The sequence below is a fragment of the Pyricularia pennisetigena genome, chromosome 2 (assembly GCF_004337985.1).
Source record: "Pyricularia pennisetigena strain Br36 chromosome 2, whole genome shotgun sequence".
Taxonomy (NCBI): domain Eukaryota; kingdom Fungi; phylum Ascomycota; class Sordariomycetes; order Magnaporthales; family Pyriculariaceae; genus Pyricularia; species Pyricularia pennisetigena.
This window is the reverse complement of record NC_043741.1, coordinates 5,458,747-5,478,598: the sequence shown is the minus strand read 5'-3', so window position 1 is coordinate 5,478,598 and position 19,852 is coordinate 5,458,747. Positions and strand designations below refer to the sequence as shown.

The following is a 19,852-nucleotide window of genomic DNA, read 5'->3' as shown; positions in this document are numbered from 1 at the left end:
TGTCCTCGTGTTTTTGGCTTCATCGTTTATTTTCTCGTGATTTCTGGGCAGCTAATACATGTGCAAAACCACAGACCCCAGTAGCGAAAATATATGAGAACGGCACCAAAGAGCGTCTGATCAGGTAGAAAGTCTGGCATAAAAAAAAAAAAAAAAACGGAAGATAACATGATTTCATTTGATATGCAAGCAACATGCTTGCGACAACTTAGCTTGGAAACGGGGTTGACGCCCTGGCCTGTCCATAGTAACTTCCTTATGTTTCTTTTGAACTTTGATATTAGATAATATTCCGCTTATGTATCTTTTTTGGTCGGATATGTTTAAACCCTTAAATTGCGCTTGGAAACATTTTCTTACCTCGCCATATACAAGAGCTGTACCCAATTCCAGCATCTTCCCGTTCCTGCTGCACTTTCTCAGCAAATGCTGAATGACATCCTTTTGCTATCCGGCCCCTTCTGCACCGTGCGTATTACTCAGTTGTATCATATTGTTACTGCCGGACATTAGACCGGCATTCGAATGAGGCCAGCTGGACTTTCTATAGGTAGATAGTGCTACTCGGTGCATATAGACAAAAAGTCGAACGACAAAAAACCATCCAGGCGCCATCTATTGCGGAAACCAACCAAATGGACATGTAGAAGCCAAAATGAACACCATAATATGCAGTAGAAACGATTGGACGAATAACGATCAAACTTGCTTTTCCATTGTCTTTCATATCGACAAGCCGCATAGGATACTAGACTTGCCAACGAACCACAACGATATCACTCCTCCATCTCCTCTGATTCTATGAGTCTGCCGAGAATTAAGCTCTGGACGACAAGCTCATCGCTCAGTGTGCGGATCCTCTTGGGCGGCGGGGCGGCGGATGGATTCGCAGAAATGTCTGTGGCAGAGGTTCTCTTGCGCTTTTTGCCCTTTTTAAGCATGGGAAAGATGGCTTCCGGGGTCTCCTCAAACAGTTGATCTGTGATGGACTTCTTGCCGACATAAACCCAGTCATATGGGGTTCCACGATCTTGGGCATCCCGGAGACTCTCACGTGCCTCATCTGCCGTGAAGACGCGTGAAACGGATGCACCCAGAGCTCTTGCGAGAAAAATGTAGGCCATTTTCTTGACCTCTTCCGATTTCTTCATCACAATCAGAATTTTGCTGTCGGCCAGCAGACGGGATCGTCTCTGTACCACATCTTGTAGTTTTGCCGTGACGGCATCATATGGTAGCAAATTTCTGGATCGGTATGCATCTCCCAGGAAGGAAGACTGACCGGCACATAATAGGTAGGGCTCCCAGTCAACAACCTTTCCCTTTGCGATACAAGTTGTCACCCACCGGGCCGAGAGACATGGTAGACCAAGAGCAAGGGCCTGCATATACTTTGATTTGCGATGATGACTGTCCGCAATGAGGGCTGTGAAACCAGTCGAGCGCGCAGTAGGTGTTAGTCTGAGATCTGAATCCGCCGGAGATGTTTCATCCTCCTCGGATTCCGCTATGGCGTTCTGGACCGGTTGCGACTCGAAGAGCTCATCAAAGCCATTATTGAGAACTCTGCCGCCCGCTTGTTGGATTTTCTTCTCGATGGTTGATACTTGCTCTGTGATTCCGTTGTACTCAACTCCATCGCGCGGTTTCTTTGATGAAAAGGAGATCGCAAAAACCATTGAGTCAAATATCTTGGGACCCCTGATCGGCGTACTAGTGGGTGCACGTTCGAAAGTCGTGCTAACGCTGGTTCTCCCCAGACGAGAAGCACGCAGATTGTGTCCCGGAGCCTGTGCAAATGCGGGCGATCCAGCAAGCTCGTCCAGCGAGGATGTTGGGGATCGAATGCCTGATTTTCGACTTGTTCGGGTTGAACGGCTTGCATTCGTAGGTTTACTTGAGCACGTCTTTGTCAAAACACGCCGACGCGATTTGACATCGGCTGGCGAGGATTCAATCCTGGGATCAGCCTCGACTCCACCAGGAGCAACAGAGTCTTCTGTTGCGGGCGTCGTTTCATTGGATTGTCCTGGTGTTGTCCCAAGGCTGCTTAGGTCTGACATGGTGTTTTGAGGGTTTACTGTCGCGGGGGAACTCGCGGGAGACCCCTGTTCATCCAAGTGCTCTTGTTGTCCTGGACTATGATCTCTCCGAGGAAGATCGAGTGTGCCGGCGGAACTGCTAAGTGGTATTAAAGGGGTTGATTTTTCGCGACGTTTCCTTGGTCTTGTATTCATGCCAGTCTCGGGCGTTGAAACTGCAGAAGCTGGGACTGTGCTGGCAGGTATGAACGAGGACTTTGCCTTCGTGGACGGCGCACTTATGCTTGCAGTTATGGCTAGTTCGCTGGGTAGCTGGGAATATGACTGATCCACCGAGTTCTCTGCCGCTGGTGAACGACCTTGACGCCCTGAGGCTACACGAGGAGGACTTGTTTCTGGTATTGCCTCACGACTGGATGTGTTGGCTTCCGTGGGGACCTGCTCTTGTGAGTCCGTCACGCTATGAGCGCCAGGGGTACTCAGATCTTGAGTGCTTTCATCCGAGCAAGCACCTTTCGCACGGCGTTCAGCAGGATATCTCTCTAAGTCCCCGGACGTAGAGCGCTTCTTCTTGTTTGTAGAGGGGACCTCCACCTCATCTTCCCTAGGATTTTTTCGGTTCAAGGCTGTTGACTTCAGTGCTTGGATGCCGGCGACTCTCCTGGATCGGATTCGGCCAGACACGAAATCGTCGTCGCTCCAATCAGGGTCAGACTTTCGATCAGGTCTATGCTCCGCTCGTTCTCGTCTCTCTTGCGAGTCCTTCATGGGCTCATATTGACCGACAGGTCTCGTGAGGACACGCCGTCCGCGGTGGGATTTTGGCTGAGGGGACTCTGGGATTTCTGTCACTTCAGAACAAAGCCCGTACTGAGGAACTAAATCATCCCCAATATCTGAAGTACAAGATGATCTGCCAGTGAGCGGCTGAGGGCTTGATGTCGGGGCGGGCGGGGAGTGACGGGCGCCGCGAGCCTGAAGAGGAGATGCGTCGACAAAGTTTGGCGAAATGGAGTTATGTGCGAACATGTTGGGAGAGGGCCGAGATGATGTAGGACTGAGGCCAGCTCTAGCAGCAGCCGAGAACTGTGTATGTCTGAACATTTCCGATCCGGGAAGGAGGGTTCCCTGGCCTTTTCCAGCAAAGGGGTTCGCGTTGGCGGGGGTTTCGGGCGGCAACATCATGGGAATCGCTCGCTGGAAATAGTTTTGGGATTCGGCGGCGTCAGCTGCGGCTGGCCCGTTATCCACAGACATCTGGGTTTCTCCTCCATCTGTCTGGCTCAGGCGAAACAGCACGCCACCAGTGTCATCGTCGTCTTCTTCTGGTAATGACGGAGGCGGGCTGTCAAGGGGGGCGGTTGACAGGAGTGGGCTTGCATCGTCGGCATCTTGGGGGTTGTCGAGAGGAGGGTGAGAGGAGTAGTCTATGGCCCGGTATTTATCATAGCTGCTACGGTCCTCATTATTCTGCGTCGTCGACTGAGTGCCACAGCTCATCTTGTGTCGTGTCGCCGGGGTCTGGCGTGGGTTCTGGGCTTGTGATGCGGAGAACCCCGCCGCAACTTCAGCATCACCGACCGCTGCCTCAGTGGATTCATACAAAAGTGCATCGGTTACATTCAAGGCAGAACGGTTTGTTTTCACTGGGCACTGTACGAGGTCGTGATTGTCGTTGGGTTCGGACGAAGATAAAGCCAATGGGGCAGAATCTGAAAGTGACGTCGCAAAAACCGCGTCTTGACGCGTCTGATAGTGGAGTTAGCAAAACGGTAAACCATAAAGCGAAAATCAGCAAAATGTCGGTGCCACCCTTGTAGCGGCAGCATTCCGTTGCTGGGCAGAAACTCCACACGCTGGGCTTCTGGCTAGGACCGGCGCCGAGGCCGGGCGAATTTCGATCGTGGACTTACCTTGAACTTTGCTTTTGTGTTTCCATCAGCCATCGTATGAGAGTCTGTTGCCATTTTCAGCTGGCATGATCTTGATAGAATTCCATCGACTGAAGTAATTGGGCTACCTCAATTGTGATTTGATAATCCCTGGATGCGCAAGCCAAACAAAGGCCAGATTAACAATCAGTCGATTCTTTATCACAGCAATCAGGGATTTACGCAACTGGTGTCGCATTTTGTTTAGACTAACGCTATCTAATTAATATTCTGCTGAATAGACACATAATCCATTGTAGATTACATGGCTTATTGCAGGTAGGTACCCAGAGATAGATATTTCCATGATCGAGGCGTTATGGTCTCTTACCCCCTCACTACCTATGTGACTATTGGTCAAGGACAGAAATGCGATTCACAATTTTGAATCTCATCGTTGCTTTAACGTCATAGCTGGCTTACTCATCAAGGCGAGTTCACAAGAATAAACTACAACTTTAGATTCCTGCCATCTGACCCTGACTTTCGCCCATGACTACAATTTACATCATGTTGCTTCCATTGCATGGAGGATGACATCTTCAACAAGCAAGGTGATCCACGAAAGCAAAAATATATATTTGGATCTATCGGAAAAAAAACCACAAGCAGCGAAGGCTTTGGGGCCAACACTCGATTCTGAGACAACCAGGTACTTACCTTGGAGCGAATGACCGAATGACTGCCGAAAACTTGGTTTTATCAGAATAGAGAGAGGTAGGTTCGTAAGGTAGGGACACGGTCAAGAATCCCTCAATTATCCCTACCGCACTAGACTTTGCTATGTATATCTCCCTCATCAGCCTAGGTTGGCAGTTATCATGGAAGCCAAGTCAGTTTTTTATTTTGCAGCTGGTCCTTCATGGGGCTGATGAAAAGTATTGTTTCTTCTGCAATGGTCGCAGATCTGAACACTTGCCATCCAGAGCTAGTAAACAAAACTGAACAAGGTGTGGGCATGTCATATCTGCAGATACTATTCATACGGTATTCTGGACCATGCTCTGCATTTACAAATTTACGAGCCCCACATGTACCTGCAGGAACATGCATGGACTGGGTGAAGAAATTTGCCAAGCGATGCAGACAACTGGAGAACGGCCTAAATCGAATTCAGGGTCTGAAAATAACATCCGAGCACGGCAGGAAAAAAAAAAAAAGACGCACAAAGCTTCAAATCTTGAGAACTTCGAGATCTTGATGTCATCAGTTTATGACGCGTGATTTCACCTACTGCAAACGCTCGGGTCGCAGACTTGACCTGACGGATCTGATCGGTCGTGTCAAGAGTGATAATGCCATCATTCGGTGACCAGCTCGATCCATTGCTGTGGAAACATTGACCGTGCGTGATGCACTGTTCATTTTGTTTGCGGAGCCTGGGCATGTTTATAATTCTAGAAAGAGCAGTTTGTCCCCCCCAGAGTGGCGCCCCCAAATCTGGGATGCCCTTGACGATTAGACCGTTCCAGCATCAACAACCAGACCAATTCACCACCAGTTTTGGCCATAGATATCACAGAACCCCTCGGAGACCCGGCCGTTTATATTGCGGCTGCCCCGCGAAAGTTGAGTGCCGGGATTGGATTCGCCGCAACACGCCGAGCAGAATAATAGTCCCAGGCAGTTGCATCCATAAGTAAACAGCTGAGCAAAGCAGCGCGCCACAATTTACAAGGCCCCTGTTCTGTACCGTGTTGCCGTGGTGGCCGTGTGGAGCCTTTGCTGGGGTGCTGGAAATGAGGACTAACAACAAGCACGAGGATACTTAAGTCGAACCCTGAGCTATTGACTTGGATATTGGATTGTGCAGGATTGTCTTTGAGTCTATTCATTTCCTGCCAGAGAGGAAATCTAACTCGTTGGCGAGTCGGACGAAATTCACCCCCCCAATTTGCCCAGTTCCCCCAGTTCCCGCTCCACCAACGACCGCAATATCGCTCGCTGCCCGGTTGTAGCGACTCCTTTTGCAGAACCGCTCATTTCGCCTCTCTTTTTTTTCTTGCATTCTCTTTTCATCAGTTGCAATCTCCCATTCCCCTTACCCCGTCTGAGCAAGCCAACAAAAAATACAAACAAAAGCCGTGCTTCTGCTTATCTTACAACTATCAGGGGTGCCAGCCAAGGAGTCTTCTTCTCCCATGGCCACTCGTCCCTGATCTTTATTTTTTTTTTCTTTGCTTTATTCTCCAACCCTCCTCCGCCTTCTTCATGACCATCTTTCTGCTCCGACTTTGCTTTCTATCGGCGTGCTCCAACATTCTTTTAAATGAAAACCAATTGAATCTTCTAAGGGCCTACATCGCTACCAGAAGAGTTCTGCCCACTCCTTTCAAGTCCCGCTCTCGTCGCAGCAACAGCGCTCCCTCCAGTCCCCCAGGGAAAGGGAAGCGCCGCAGGGCATCGAGCCTGGCTTTCAACCCTGAGTTTTTGCATCACGTCTCGCAGTCGTTTGCGCGTTCAAGGGCTACGTACAAGAGGCCGCGGGCCAAGTTTGAGAACGAGAGAGGTGTCGGAGAGGCCTTGTTTGCGCCGATGGTCATGGAGGACCCCCCTCATCTTGGTCCTTCCGCCACTATAACAGAGGCATCGGAGATCAGCAAGCCCGAACGACCATCCACTGGAGCATCCGAGGTAATCACGCCGCATGCTGCCCGGTCTCGGGTGTCCTCTGGGTGCACCGAGGAGGAATTGGAAATACGTTCTGTCCGCTCATGTCGGTCAAACTCGTCAACCGCTCACCACAGACTATCGTTGACCCTGCCAATCCCTATCGCCCTGCCTACTGCCAGCCCGACTCGTCCGACTCTAGCTTCATCCGCCACTCCCACTCCCGCCGAGACACCTCTTGTGCAATCACCGTCAGATTCGGGCGGGTTCATCACGGCGATCGCCGCCCAGGAACGCCGTGTGCTAGAACTAAGGGAAGAGCTTCAGCGGGCAGAAAAAGACTTACAGAGGCTCAAGCGCCAGTTTGAACACCATGAGGCTCACAAGAAGCGACAAGAAGCCAGAGCCTCACGTCCACTGCGCATAGTAACACCAACAAGCCTGAACAACGCTTTGCTCTCGGAGAAGGAGGATGTCAGCGCGAGGCGGAACGCAGAAGTCGAGAGGCGTAAGGCTCTGCTTGCTGGGCAGCAAAGTGCTCCAGGAACGCCAGGAACACCAGGAACTCCCGGCCAATCACGTCGGAGAGTTTTCCCGGGTGGTCACACGCGACAGTTGTCGCTGCTGTCGCCAACAAAATCAGATAGCGGTGGAGATTTCCGCGTGCATGAGGATCCTCTAGTGGATGATCTCAAGACCTCGTCCAAGGAGCTTGATGAGCAATTCGCCAATATTGTACGGTATGCGCCTATTACGCCGGCTCAGCTGTCAAAACGCGCGTCTTGGGCTCCTCGTACTGTCCACCAGCAGGCTGCAAGTGGTGTCAAGCAAATAGCCGAGGACTTCCGAACGGGGCTTTGGACGTTCGTCGAAGACTTGCGACAGGCAACCGTGGGCGATGAGCCGATCCACGGCGGTCCACAGTTGAGGCGTGGTTTTGAGGGTAATGCCAGACACAAACGTCAGTCATCCACCCTCGGAACATCTACCTCGATCTCCGATGAGCACTTTGACCAGGAAACCATACGTGCATCTGCACATTCGACGAGGACTCATGTGGCTAGAGCATTTGAGGAAGTCGGAACCCCAAGCCCTGCGTCCAGATTCACCAATCCGTTGGAGGGAGAAGCTTCCAATGGTAACAGCCACCAGCGTACTCTGTCAAAGAACGACAAGCAAGCCAAGCGGTTCTCGTGGACTCCGTTATCAATGGACTCGCTGGATGACGCCGACTGGCTCAACTGGGAGAGCCCTAGTATTACTGCAAACAAGTCCCCTCGGTGGAGTGGTAGCACGGTTACCGGCGACACTATTCCAGAGAAGCTTGATGAGAACGAGCCTTTGTAAGTCTTCACCGCAAATTTCGGGTCCAGTTCTTGTCTTTTTATATACAGAAAAAAAAAAGGGTTTGCCTAGCTCACTTTACTCTATTCACAGGAAGCAATCTGAGCCACGCAAGCTTGAGGAGCTGCCATGGCCCGCTCTCAACCGTCTGACACCAAGCAAGCTCAAGGAACAAGCCGCGGGCTACTTGAAGGAACTGGAACGGAGCCTTACCCCTCCGGGGGCTGCTGTTTCCACCCGCGTAGACGAGCAGACTCTCATCAGCATGTGAGCTGGTCTTGCGGTTTTGCAACTGTCCAGCTGAAAACGATTGACGGCCGAGTTTGACGATTGTAATGCACTTTTTTGCCATCTTAACCAAGCGCCTTGTCCGAAATTCGACCAATAATGTACATCACTTATGACTGTTATATGATTATACGGGACGAGGCCGGCAGGCGCACGAGAGTTATTCAAGACATCCACATCCTGTCTCGAAGGACAGAACCGAAGGACGTTTATGACCTTGGACATATGGTACACAAGTTCTGAGACTTTGGGTTTCGGGCGTAGCGGTCTATACAAACCAAAAGAAGAGAGACTCGAGACGCAGTTTGGGGGTCTTTGGAATATACAATGTGCGAGTCTGGATTGTGGATAAAGATGATGGGGATCATCTGTGACGGTACAAAATATACTAGATAGAGTAGCCTAATGGATAATGATTATGACCAGTATTCAACATCTCTCTCGGTCAGGTAAATATTACAGTGCATTGAGCAATATTGAATTTTTTTTTTCTTCCTTTTTATTTTTTTATTTTTCCTAGTAATGTTGTTGTTGTTGTTGTCTCCAGAGGGAGCAAGAGAAAGTGACACGGCATGAAAGAAATGGAAAGTACCTGTCTGTCTCAATGCTTTGATTTTCCCATGGTTCCTAGGCATCCCAGGTAAACGTTTAAGCCGGGAAGCCATCGCATTACTTGGAAGATCAAGGGATAGCACCCGCTTGCCCAGTTTCCTCACTGGAAATTCCAGTCCCAATCCATGCCACGGCAATGCTGCTACTTGAATTAGCCCTTGGTGGAGGTAGGAAGCCATACCATTACGGCGCGTCAATACAACCCTGCCTACCACCCTCAAGACTACCCAAAACCCGACTTCTGTATTACCAAATCATCTTACTACCTTTAGTTACGTGCCGAACACTTATCCCAAGACACAGCATCACAATCGTTAATTTTCTGCGCCTTGCATATTGTATTTTATACCCTATAACCAAAAGCCCTCCTGATTTTCGCAAAACTTGTATGCATCAGATTGGACTGAGGCCGCGCCTGAGAGCGCGACCGAGCTTGGTGGAGTTGTTAGTTCGAAGTGGGCAACCTCGTCAGCAAGCCGCCCAGGCTAGTGCTCGGTCCAACTCAACTTTGGTGGGGGACGGCCAGCTTAACGGGCAAGGTTTCAGCAAGCAAGAAGACCAACCCCACGACGGGGAGGATAGCTCGGCCACTGGCGCCACAGCCGCGACATCATCGGTCAGTGCACCGCCACGCCGAACCTCCGCCGACGCAACAACAGCTGCTGCGAACCAGAGACCAGAGCTCCAGCATCTGCAACTGCTCGAAGCTTGCCTGGAGCCACTACCGAGTTCACCCGCCACAACACCAAAGCTACAGTCCCCGCGGGATCCTGAATTACCCTCATCGCCGCTATCATCATCGTCGCTGTCCTTGTTTTCTTCTTTTGCTATTGATTCTCGGCCTAACGTGTTGCCGAGCGAGTTGCCGTCGCCGCCCAATACCACTCGGTCTTCCTCCCCAGCCCCTTCCATCAAGATGCCTCCGGTAAGCTTCTAAATATTTTGCAACACCATCGACCCGCCCGTTGCCATACTGGTCATGCTTCTTTTGCGCGCATCTTTCTTCAGTGCGGTTGGTTTAAGCGCGTCAGCACGTTTCTCAAAAAGCATTTAAGGCGATCGATTGCTTTGCCAAGGTTTCAAAGAAACAACAATTGCGGCAAATCCACCACGCAACAACCACACCTCGGGCCATACATGTTTTTCCTACGCGGTCCACGATGATTGCAATCAACTAACCAACTCCTACAGAAAGCTTCCCAGAATGGCGAGAAGCTGGAAGGCGAATATGGTACGTGCAGTTCAACAGCTTCCCCTCATTCCTGTATACCCTGACCTCCCGCATTTGCTAACTCGGTGTTCGGTATCTAGGCAAGATTTATTCGATATCAGGGTATGTTGCGACCAATTGACTATATGCCGACCCGGCAATCTTTCGACCATAACCTCTCTGATATCTGAACAATACCTGCTCCTGCCAATTCCAAGCTGGGATGTGACGAAATGCGGCTAACCAACCCGCCCCCTGTGGCAACGACAACGGCACAGGCCCGTCATCATCGCCGAAGACATGATCGGTGTGGCCATGTACGAGCTTGTCAGAGTCGGTCACGACCAGCTTGTCGGTGAGGTCATTCGCATCAGCGGCGACCGTGCCACAATCCAGGTTTACGAAGAGACGGCCGGCGTGCAGGTCGGCGACCCCGTCCTCCGGACTGGAAAGCCTCTCTCAGTCGAGCTTGGCCCCGGTCTCCTCAACAACATCTACGATGGTATCCAGCGTCCGCTCGAGAAGATTTCTGAGATGTCGAAGAGCATCTATATTCCCCGCGGCGTCGCGGCGCCCGCCCTCGACCGCAAGAAGAAGTGGGACTTCACCCCTACCATGAAGGTTGGTGACCATATCTCTGGCGGAGACGTCTGGGGTACCGTCTACGAGAACTCTTTCATCAAGGTGCACAAGATCCTGTTCCCGCCCAGGGCACGTGGAACCATCACCAAGATCGCCGACAAGGGCAGCTATACCGTTGTGGACGAGATCCTTGAGGTCGAGTTCGACGGCAAAAAGACAAAGTACGGTATGATGCAGACGTGGCCCGTTCGTGTGCCGCGTCCCACGACGGAGAAGCTCTCGGCCGACAGCCCTTTCCTTGTCGGCCAGCGGGTGCTGGACGCCCTCTTCCCCAGTGTTTTGGGCGGCACCGTCGCCATTCCGGGAGCTTTCGGCTGTGGCAAGACTGTCATTTCCCAGTCCGTCTCCAAGTTCTCAAACAGTGATGTTATCGTCTACGTCGGATGCGGTATGTATCGACTACCTCTTCATGGATGGGGACAAGTCCTCGGTAGGATCGTCAGCCCGATTATTTTGACTAACTTGACTTTATACGACAGGCGAGCGAGGCAATGAGATGGCTGAAGTGTTGAAGGATTTCCCCGAGCTTGAGATCGAAGTCGAGGGCCGCAAAGAGCCCATCATGAAGCGCACCACCCTTATCGCCAACACATCCAACATGCCCGTGGCCGCGCGTGAGGCCTCGATTTACACAGGAATTACAGTAGCCGAGTACTTCCGCGACCAGGGCATGAACGTTGCCATGATGGCGGACTCGTCATCGCGCTGGGCTGAGGCTCTCCGTGAAATTTCGGGTCGTCTTGGTGAGATGCCTGCTGATCAGGGTTTCCCTGCGTATCTGTCTGCCAAGCTTGCTTCCTTCTACGAGCGTGCCGGCAAAGTCAACGCCTTGGGCTCACCTGAGCGCGGCGGAAGTGTCAGCATCGTCGGTGCCGTCAGCCCGCCCGGTGGTGATTTCTCGGATCCCGTGACGACGTCGACCCTGTCCATTGTCCAGGTCTTCTGGGGTCTGGACAAGAAGCTGGCACAGCGCAAGCACTTCCCGTCTATCAACACTTCTCTTTCGTACAGCAAGTACACGATGATATTGGAGAAGTGGTACGAGAAGGAGCACCCCGACTTCCCGCGTCTGCGTGACCAGGTCAGGCAGCTGCTCTCAGACTCAGAGGAGCTCGACCAGGTCGTGCAGCTCGTCGGCAAGTCGGCACTCTCGGACCCGGACAAAATCACACTTGACATGGCTACGCTGCTTAAGGAGGACTTTTTGCAGCAAAACGGCTACAGTGACTACGATCAGTTCTGCCCCATCTGGAAGACGGAGTGGATGATGCGCCTGATGATGGGTTTCCACGACGAGGCGCAGAAGGCGATCGCACAGGGCCAGAGCTGGAGCAAGGTGCGCGAGGCTACTCAGGACCTGCAGGCCAAGCTCAAGAGTCTCAAGTTCGAAGTGCCGACCGAAGGCGAAGAGGTTATTTGCAAGAAGGTATGCAGTTTGGCTTCCATGAGGCTATTTTCCTTCTTCATCCGTGTCCAGAGTTCGATTGCAATATTTGCTAACCACGTGTGCCTTTCAAAATAACAGTACGAGGCCATCCGAAACGAAATGCTTGAAAAGTTTGCATCTGTCATGGACGAATAAGGTAGAGGATTGTCGGACCTTGTTTAGTTGTTAAGTTGCACGAGCGGAATTGAAGAGACAGTATGCGCATATAGAAGTACAAGATATATTTCTACTTACCTGGTCTCCGGTGACATGCATTTGATCTCGACATTCACCAGCACGTCTATAGGACTGACTGGGGTACAACTCGACCGTTTGCTATGCGCGAAAGTCTGAACATGTGCAGTTTAAAGCGATCAAATTAGCTCTATGGTAGCCAGTCAAACTTTTGTATTTCAATTGGATTGCAATTCAGTATTCTTTTGGTAGCCATGTAACCGCGGCCGTAGGTAAAGTATATTACCTACATTAAGTATATGGGCAGCTAGAGAACTGCTAATCTAAGTTGCCCACCCAGTTAGGAGAGATATTGCTCGTAGTTCCCTTAAGCTGCACTGTCGAAAAATCAAAGCTACACACATCTCTTTTTGGCACATTTACTTTGTGACTTTGTTACAATTCACATACTTCAAGACTAGACTAGCTGGCTTCATCGGAACTTTGTATAAGAATACAATGAATGAAATCTCTTGCTCCCCTTTTCCTAGGCCTTTTGGTCTCTATGGACGCTTGTCTTACCGGTCCCTACCACCCACCGATGCTGCCACGCCAGCGAAGCTTGAAACGCGTGATATGAAAACATGCAACAACGGCAAGAACAAATGTCCGCCAAAGGGGGAAAAACAAGAGTTTTCCAACAACAGTTTGGGTCCGGGGTGTTTTTTTTTTTTTTTTTTCTTCTCTCTTTGAGAGCCTTTAGCCTGTTTGACGATGGTGCGTGTAATTAACGCAAAACCAATCCAAGGGCAAGGCGGCCCCGGCAACCACCGCGCGAGGGAGAAATTTTACAAACCTTTCTACTGGTATTTCCAAACAGCTCTGGTGTGCAGGGATGAAAAGTGGGAGACTGAGCTTGAGTTGGGCGGGTTACATCAAAACGCTGATTTTGGTAGATGACTGCTGTTGTTGTCGCAGGCTCCGTCATTCGCTCTTAATCCCGAGAGCGAGTGTTGATGACGGATGATGCAAACGCACCCTATCTCTCTCCTTTGGTGATCTTGAGCTCGACACGGCATGGGTTTCCAACGGGCTAGAGACCGGACCAAAATCAGAGGAAACGTGGGAAACGTTTGGTATGAATCGAGTACTCGATACAGCTGATTATTCAGTTAAAAAAAAAAAAAGGTGCCAAAAGAAATGCCAAGGTGCAATTCGGCTCCTGTTGACGGCTAAAATAGAATAAAACAAAATCAAGAATTCATTCATAACAAGACACCTTACGCCTGGTAGAGATGGTCGGGTCGTAGCTGATCTTGATTGTAAAAGGAGGCCAACTTCAACTCGAGACGTTGCTCTGCCGATCAGCCAATGCCGTCCCCCGGGTCGCAGATCTCTCTGATACTCTTTCCTTATCTGCTTCCCTTCATCCATTTGCTCGACATGACTTGCCGTCCCCGAGGGACCATAAACGGAGCAGCAGGAGAGCGGGAATGTCAACAAAGCTTCGACGAATAAAGAAAAAGGGAAAAAAAAAAAAAAAAAAAAAAAAAAAAAAAAAAAAAAGGGAAACCAGTGGGGAAAGGCCGGGGGCGCAGCAGGTATGACCATGACACAAGGAACTGTGGTCCTGCTGTGTCAAAATAGTTTGACTTGCTCATAAAATAAACGACAGGACAATACATGGGACTTTTTTGGGGGGCATGTCTGCACTTTTCCAGGGGGAAGGAATGTTATTACGGAAGCAGCAAGTTGGGCACATCTTTTATGGTTACCCCCTGAGGGTTATTATTCATGCCTTTAGTTTAGGTACAGATAGATCAACTTTCTCTCTCTCTCATATTTTTCTTTTCTTTTTTTTCTTTATCAGGTTACATGTGCAACTTATTTCCAGGAAATACCATAACTTCACTTGGCATTCGAACCGCATTTTTTTTTCTTTTCTTTTTTTCAAAACACTTTTGTGTTATTGGATCCGTCTTTGAAAAAAAAAAGCTGGATAACATGTTGGTATCAAATGCGCGGCAAATCCAAACAAAAAAAACAAAAACAAGACATAGGAAAAGTAGGCAAAAAATGATTAAAGTGTTTGCTTCTTAAAAGCATGAGATGAAAAGAAACCCAATTGGTGAAAACCCCGCTATTTCTTCACATATAAAACCCCCAAAGATCAAAAAGTATATATCTCGATATATACAGGGCTAAGTCTATGCTAGCCGAAGAAGGAAAAGGCGAGAAAAAAAAAAGGATATAAAAAAAAAGACCGAATGAATTGTCGAGGTTATCATCTGTCTGGTTGTCAATATTGCTGCTTTAATAAGTCGTCGGTAAAAAGGGGGGAATACCACGGTAGAGAGACAAGCTCAATCCAGGCAGCTCAACGCTGCGCTTGGATCCCGGTTTCCACGCCCCTTTACTCAAGTCGTGTTTCATTCCCAATATTCTTTTTCCCTTTAATGCCAGCCACCACAGTGCCCTAATACACATATCGGAGTTGAAAGGGGGAAGATATAAAAAAAAAGACAGAGAGAGAGAGAGGAGGGAGAAAAAAAAAATGGCGCTTAAGCAGTCCCAGGAGCCAAGTTGACAACCATGGGGCCGGCAACGACCATTTCCTCGGTCAGCTTTCCGGTCAACGGGGCCTGGTTGGTGAGGGTGACGTAGACGATGCCTGCCAGGTTCTGGGGGATGACACATCCACTGCCGGCAGAGAAGGGAGCAAAGGCGGTGCCTCCGATGATCTGGCCGTTGGTGAAGCCGCAGAACTGTGCGCCCTGGGCCTGCTCCGACTGTATGTTGAGGGTGTTGCCAGCCGACAGAGCAGTAGCCTTGGTGCCGGGAGCCATGGACAGAGAGGGGAAGGCCTTGATGGCGAGGTTGGAGCCCTCGGGGCACGACTCAATGAAGGGGGCGGCGAGCGAGAAGACCTCCCTGGGGCTCAGCGCGGCGTCAAAGGCACCGGGGGAGCCGGCGAGCTGCGAGACGATGTTGATGGCAGTCTGGTGGCGGGCCTCGATGGTGAGGATGGAGCCAGCAGCCGAGAGGATGTTCTTGTCCTTGACCAAGGGTGCGGCACCCAGGTAGGCCGAGACACCGACGCTCTCAAGGACGGAAGCGGTACCCAGCATGCCCGCGGCGTCGGTGAAATTGAAGTTGTACTTGCAGGGCTGGACGGGCTTCGTGCCGGCCTGGGCGATGGCGCTCTGCAGGAAGGTGACGTGGGCCTGCTCGCTCGCACCGACGCCGAGGAGATCGGTAACCTGCTGCGGGGTGGCACCGAGAGCCTGGAACTGAGCGGCGGGGAACTTGGCGAAACCCTGCTGATAGAAGGCGGCCTCGAGGTGCTCCAGGGTCAGAGCGAACTGCAGGATGTCGACGTCGGTAAGGCCACCGCTGGGGGAAGCAGCCGGCGCGGCGGCCTGGCGCTTCTCGTAAGTACTCCTTGAGAAGATCCTCGGCTGTGAGGGAAGAGCCGAAGCAAGGGCGGCCAGACCGGCGACCGCGAGGCCTGCTGTCTTGATGATGGAAGGCATCTTGAGCTGATTAATTTTCCTGTTTCCTGACTGGATGTTTCTTTTGTTCTTCTTCTTCTTCTTCTTCCTTATATTCCCTCAAGGATATCGTGAGCGAAGGTGTTTATTTTGTTTCTCGACCAGGAGATGGCGTTGACGTAAGAAAAAAAAAAAAAAGTTATTAAAAAGGGGTATTAGTGAACACAAAAGTAGTAAGTAGTAGAGACCGACGGGTGTGAGCAGCAAAAAAAAAAACCGATGATCCCAGGAAAGCAGACCAGCGCTTTTTCGGTGAATGATAGAAAGACAGATGTGAAGCAAAAAGGAATGCGTGGGGTGAAAGAAGCAGGAGGAGAGAGAAGGTTAAGAGTCGGAAAAGGGAGGGAATGAAGAAGCTTAAAACACCGACGACGGAAAAAAAAACAGGACAGGGGTGTAGCATGTCGAACCCTCCGCAAGCGAACAAACTTCACTGACGCTTTGAGACGGAAAGCCGGATGTGAAAGGGAACGGCGACAGGATAGACAAGGGTTGTCACATTTTAGCTCTGTGGGACTGACAGGGCCAAATGCCACCCCTAGGCGGCAAGCTCTCCATCCGGTGGCCGGCACGCCTTGGATGGAGGGGTGGACCTGAATCGAGACATCAACCAAGCCTTGTAAGCGGGAAAAGAAATGATGAGGAAAAAAAAAAAAAAAATACAACCCCTCGCACCCAAGGTTCTGCACCAATGAGTTTAGCTTAGCACATTGCGAGCTGGGTAGAGCCCTGCGCAGCAAACCGTATAGTGGTTGCCATTACTGTCTGATCTGTTGTTTTTTTCTTCGATTCCTTTTTTTTTTTTTTTTTTTTTTTTTGTCTGTTGTGATACGGCCTTTGAATTCAGGGCAAGGATATGTACGACAAGACAGCTGAACCCAGAGCCACCTCACCTTAGAACAGTCTATCTACACTAGCCTGATCGCAAACAAGTCTCTTCAGAAGACCCTGTAACGATATGTGCCTCCCCCACGTCTGGTAGTATACTGGATATAGATTGGGACCGGACTGGACTGAATTACAGTAGCCGCCACTGGGCAGGATGCCGAGGCATCGCCATCAAGCCAAGATCTGGCGGCGGCGGTGTTGCTGTCATCTGAATCTGGAATCTGGTAGACACTATGCTCTCTCGCTCGGAGCCGGTAGGAGATGAAGACAGCCGATGGATCTCGAGTGTTTCGTTTCTCGGGATGCCTGCTTGCTTCTGCTCGCCGCTGCGACCGTCCGAGGTAACAGTTGTGGAGACAAAACAGGGACAGGATGTATGAAGGAAAGAGAAGAAGGGGATGACATGCGAGCGAGAACCACTTTTGATGGAGGGAGAATGAGCTCGATTTCTTTGCTTCTTTTTTTTCTCCTAAATTTCCTATCCCTCGAAGCGAGAACAAACACGTTCGTCCTTGGCAATAACAACCTTTTTTTTTTCCTGCTAGCGAATGAGAGGATCAAGCTTGGCTCTATCCAGCAGACCAATGGAAGGTTGGGAGGGTGTTAAACGAGATGGTGTCAACAGCCTTGGGTAGCATGTTGCCATCGCGATAATCCTGGTCAAGTGTGGAAGCCGTATAGTAGTAGTAAAGAAAGAAAAGAAGAATAAGGAACAAATTAAGGTGAACGTGCATCCCTGGTAGTGGAAGCACCCAATAAGAAAGCCCGTTACACGGACTCAAAACTAGCCGTTTGCGTTTAAGCGCGGCTGACGAACCCCAGACACAGGAGCTTTGGATGCGTTCCCCTTTGGTTTCTCTCTCTTACTGAACTTGGTGGGGTCCATTGTGCTCTCTCCCTGCCCAAGTATGGGGCTCTGCCCCCGGTGAGCGAGAGTGGACAAGGGGCACTGGAACTTGCGTCTGTCTCAGGCTCGTTTCGGGGAGGCGGCCCATGGGAGACCCGAACACCGCCTGGGGAAATCTGCGACGCGATTTTCATCCTGCCCAATTGGGGGTTCTGATTGGCCAGGTACTCTTGGTTTTCTTTTTTTTCTCTCTTGTCATTCCTGTTTATCTTGTTGTTTTTCCAATTTAAGCTCATACATGGTTTGGTAACAAGCACGATCGGGAAATAACCACGGTCAGCCTGCCTGCCTACTGACAAAGCAATTTAACCCTCGTGGGGTTCCAAGTGCCACTTTCCGGGTCTTGGCACAACGGCTTTCCCCACTAGCCAATTTCTCAACGAGAACGACATAACAAGTCAAAATTTTATACGTACGTACTTCGTATATTGTAAGAAATCACAAGAAAGTTCCTTTCACGACTTCTTTTCAGTGTGGGGGGGAGGGTTCCTTTTCTTTTGTTTACAACAAAACAAAATATCAAGCAATCTAGCCGATCTTGATTATGCCCGCCATCGTTGCACAAGTATCGATCTCGACGATTTGGCTTTTCTATCAGCCCAAAAGACCTCGCAACCCATTCCAGGTACGGTCAAGATTGGTGTACACTCCTTGAATACTGCCCCTGTTTTGCAGTTCAAAGTTCCGATGAAGTTGGGTTGACTGACCTTTATGACAGGCAATGGGAATCTTGCGATCTATTCTCCCTAACTTGTTCCCAGAGCTGGCCTAGTCTCAAATCTCAATTGTAGAAGAGGCATGCATGGGGTGGCCTTTTAAATTACCCAGCACGTCCTATCAACGATAATACCGTGAGTTTGATGACTTTTCTTATCTGATGTAGTTCCATCACAGCCTGCCTCGTCTGTCAGCACATTCATCCACGCCTGCGTAGGTACTGTTTATTGATAGGTATGTATACCTTACAAACATCGGGTGCCAGTGTATCGTACCTATGGGACCAAACATCATCCTTTCCATCATGAACCTTTTCATCCGGACAACCTGCAGAGAACTTTTAACTTTTTTTTTTTTTTTTTTTTTTTTTTACTTTTCTTAATCAAATCCCAGGGGGCCAGGATAGCCCCTGTGCGGAACAAAATCCAACAAAACTCCCGGTAGCCTTCTTGTTTCTCAAGAAAGCGGGGACCAAAACCCTTCGCTTATCCTGCCCACTCTCAAGCTTACGTATAGTCCCGCACTTTGTCTCTGGTCCCGTGCATTCACAAACTGCACGTTACAGGCGTTTCTGGGAGAAGCGTTGTTACCCCTGAACTACGAATTTGTGCAGTGTCCTAAGACGTCGTTCCATCAAAAGGACGTTGCACCCCCTGCTCACTTTATTGTGGAGGGATCTGACAAAAAAAAAAAAAAAAAAAAAGCGCAAAGAGGAAAACCACGGGATGTGTCCAAGAAAAAGAAGATCGGCCTGCAAAACCAGATGATCTACAGGCAAATCTCAAATCTGAGCCTCCTGCGCCAATCCCCTGCTGCATCAGAAGACGCTCTCCCGATGCGATGCTTGTTATAGTATTGGTTACTTTGTAGATTTTCAAATAAGACGACCCGGGCCACTAACCGCGGCAACTTGCGCCCCGAAGCCAGGGTTCCTCCATATCTATCTGTCTTCTATATTTTCCACGTGAGCCTTGCGTCTACACATCCATCTGCATGTGTGGGTGGCTTGCTGATGTTCATCGTTGCCGGCACTCCCGACCTCAAGGATGGCCCCCAACCCGGCCGGAAAGCTGCCCATCCATCCCAAAAAAAAAAGAAAAAACCCTGCCCACCATCAACCGTCGTTCCCTCCCCTCAAGCGAGCTATGGCATATCCCCAAGAACCCAGCTCCCGGTACTTCTTGGGTAAGCAACATGTTGTTCTTTTTCCGCCCCTCTGTTACCATCTCGACTGGTCTTGCATATACCCCTACTTCCCATAATACATTTGAGGGTCGCAACCAGCGCCCCCGGGAAGTGATCGCCACATTTATTTTTCGTCTCAATCCCTACCGGACCGTTCAGTTTCTTTCGTTTAAGGGGGTCCCGCACGGTTGGTGGCCGAAGTTGCCGGATGACGTTTCTCTTGCCTTATTATTTCTTGTTCCGAGATATACGTGCGTTGGATAAGTCTTTGCGAGAGGGAGAGAGAGAGAGAGAGAGAGAGAGAGAGAGAGAGAGAGAGAGAGAG

At 50.2% G+C, this 19,852-nt stretch overlaps 5 protein-coding genes across 5 annotated transcripts in view; 2 read left to right on the top strand and 3 right to left on the bottom strand.

Moving 5' to 3' along the window:
- The window catches only part of PpBr36_01517 (uncharacterized protein), a gene marked incomplete at both ends in the record, with an annotated part of 1,829 nt that extends 1,701 nt beyond the window's left edge, over positions 1 to 128 (top strand). Inside the window, one exon of the mRNA XM_029888702.1 lies at positions 75 to 128. Within this exon, the coding sequence (XP_029752336.1) occupies positions 75 to 128 (54 nt within the window). The remainder of the gene's footprint in view (positions 1 to 74) is intronic.
- A 648-nt stretch (positions 129 to 776) lies between these two features.
- Positions 777 to 4,009, bottom strand: PpBr36_01516 (uncharacterized protein; the record flags this gene model as incomplete). Its single annotated transcript, XM_029888701.1, has 2 exons — positions 777 to 3,791; positions 3,956 to 4,009. The coding sequence occupies 2 exons, from the start codon at positions 4,007 to 4,009 to the stop codon at positions 777 to 779; spliced, it is 3,069 nt and encodes a 1,022-aa protein (XP_029752337.1).
- Positions 4,010 to 6,184: 2,175 nt separating this feature from the next.
- On the top strand, positions 6,185 to 12,261 carry PpBr36_01514 (uncharacterized protein; the record flags this gene model as incomplete). The annotated part of the gene is made up of 4 exons (XM_029888699.1): positions 6,185 to 7,926; positions 10,316 to 11,067; positions 11,159 to 12,105; positions 12,205 to 12,261. The coding sequence occupies 4 exons, from the start codon at positions 6,185 to 6,187 to the stop codon at positions 12,259 to 12,261; spliced, it is 3,498 nt and encodes a 1,165-aa protein (XP_029751980.1).
- Positions 9,171 to 9,739, bottom strand: PpBr36_01515 (uncharacterized protein; the record flags this gene model as incomplete). The annotated part of the gene is made up of 2 exons (XM_029888700.1): positions 9,171 to 9,259; positions 9,391 to 9,739. The coding sequence occupies 2 exons, from the start codon at positions 9,737 to 9,739 to the stop codon at positions 9,171 to 9,173; spliced, it is 438 nt and encodes a 145-aa protein (XP_029752346.1).
- Positions 12,262 to 14,840: 2,579 nt separating the features above from the next.
- PpBr36_01513 (uncharacterized protein) lies at positions 14,841 to 15,812 on the bottom strand (the record flags this gene model as incomplete). Its single annotated transcript, XM_029888698.1, has 1 exon — positions 14,841 to 15,812. One exon carries the CDS (start codon positions 15,810 to 15,812, stop codon positions 14,841 to 14,843), a length of 972 nt encoding a protein of 323 aa, XP_029752349.1.
- Between the last annotated feature and the right edge of the window lie 4,040 nt (positions 15,813 to 19,852).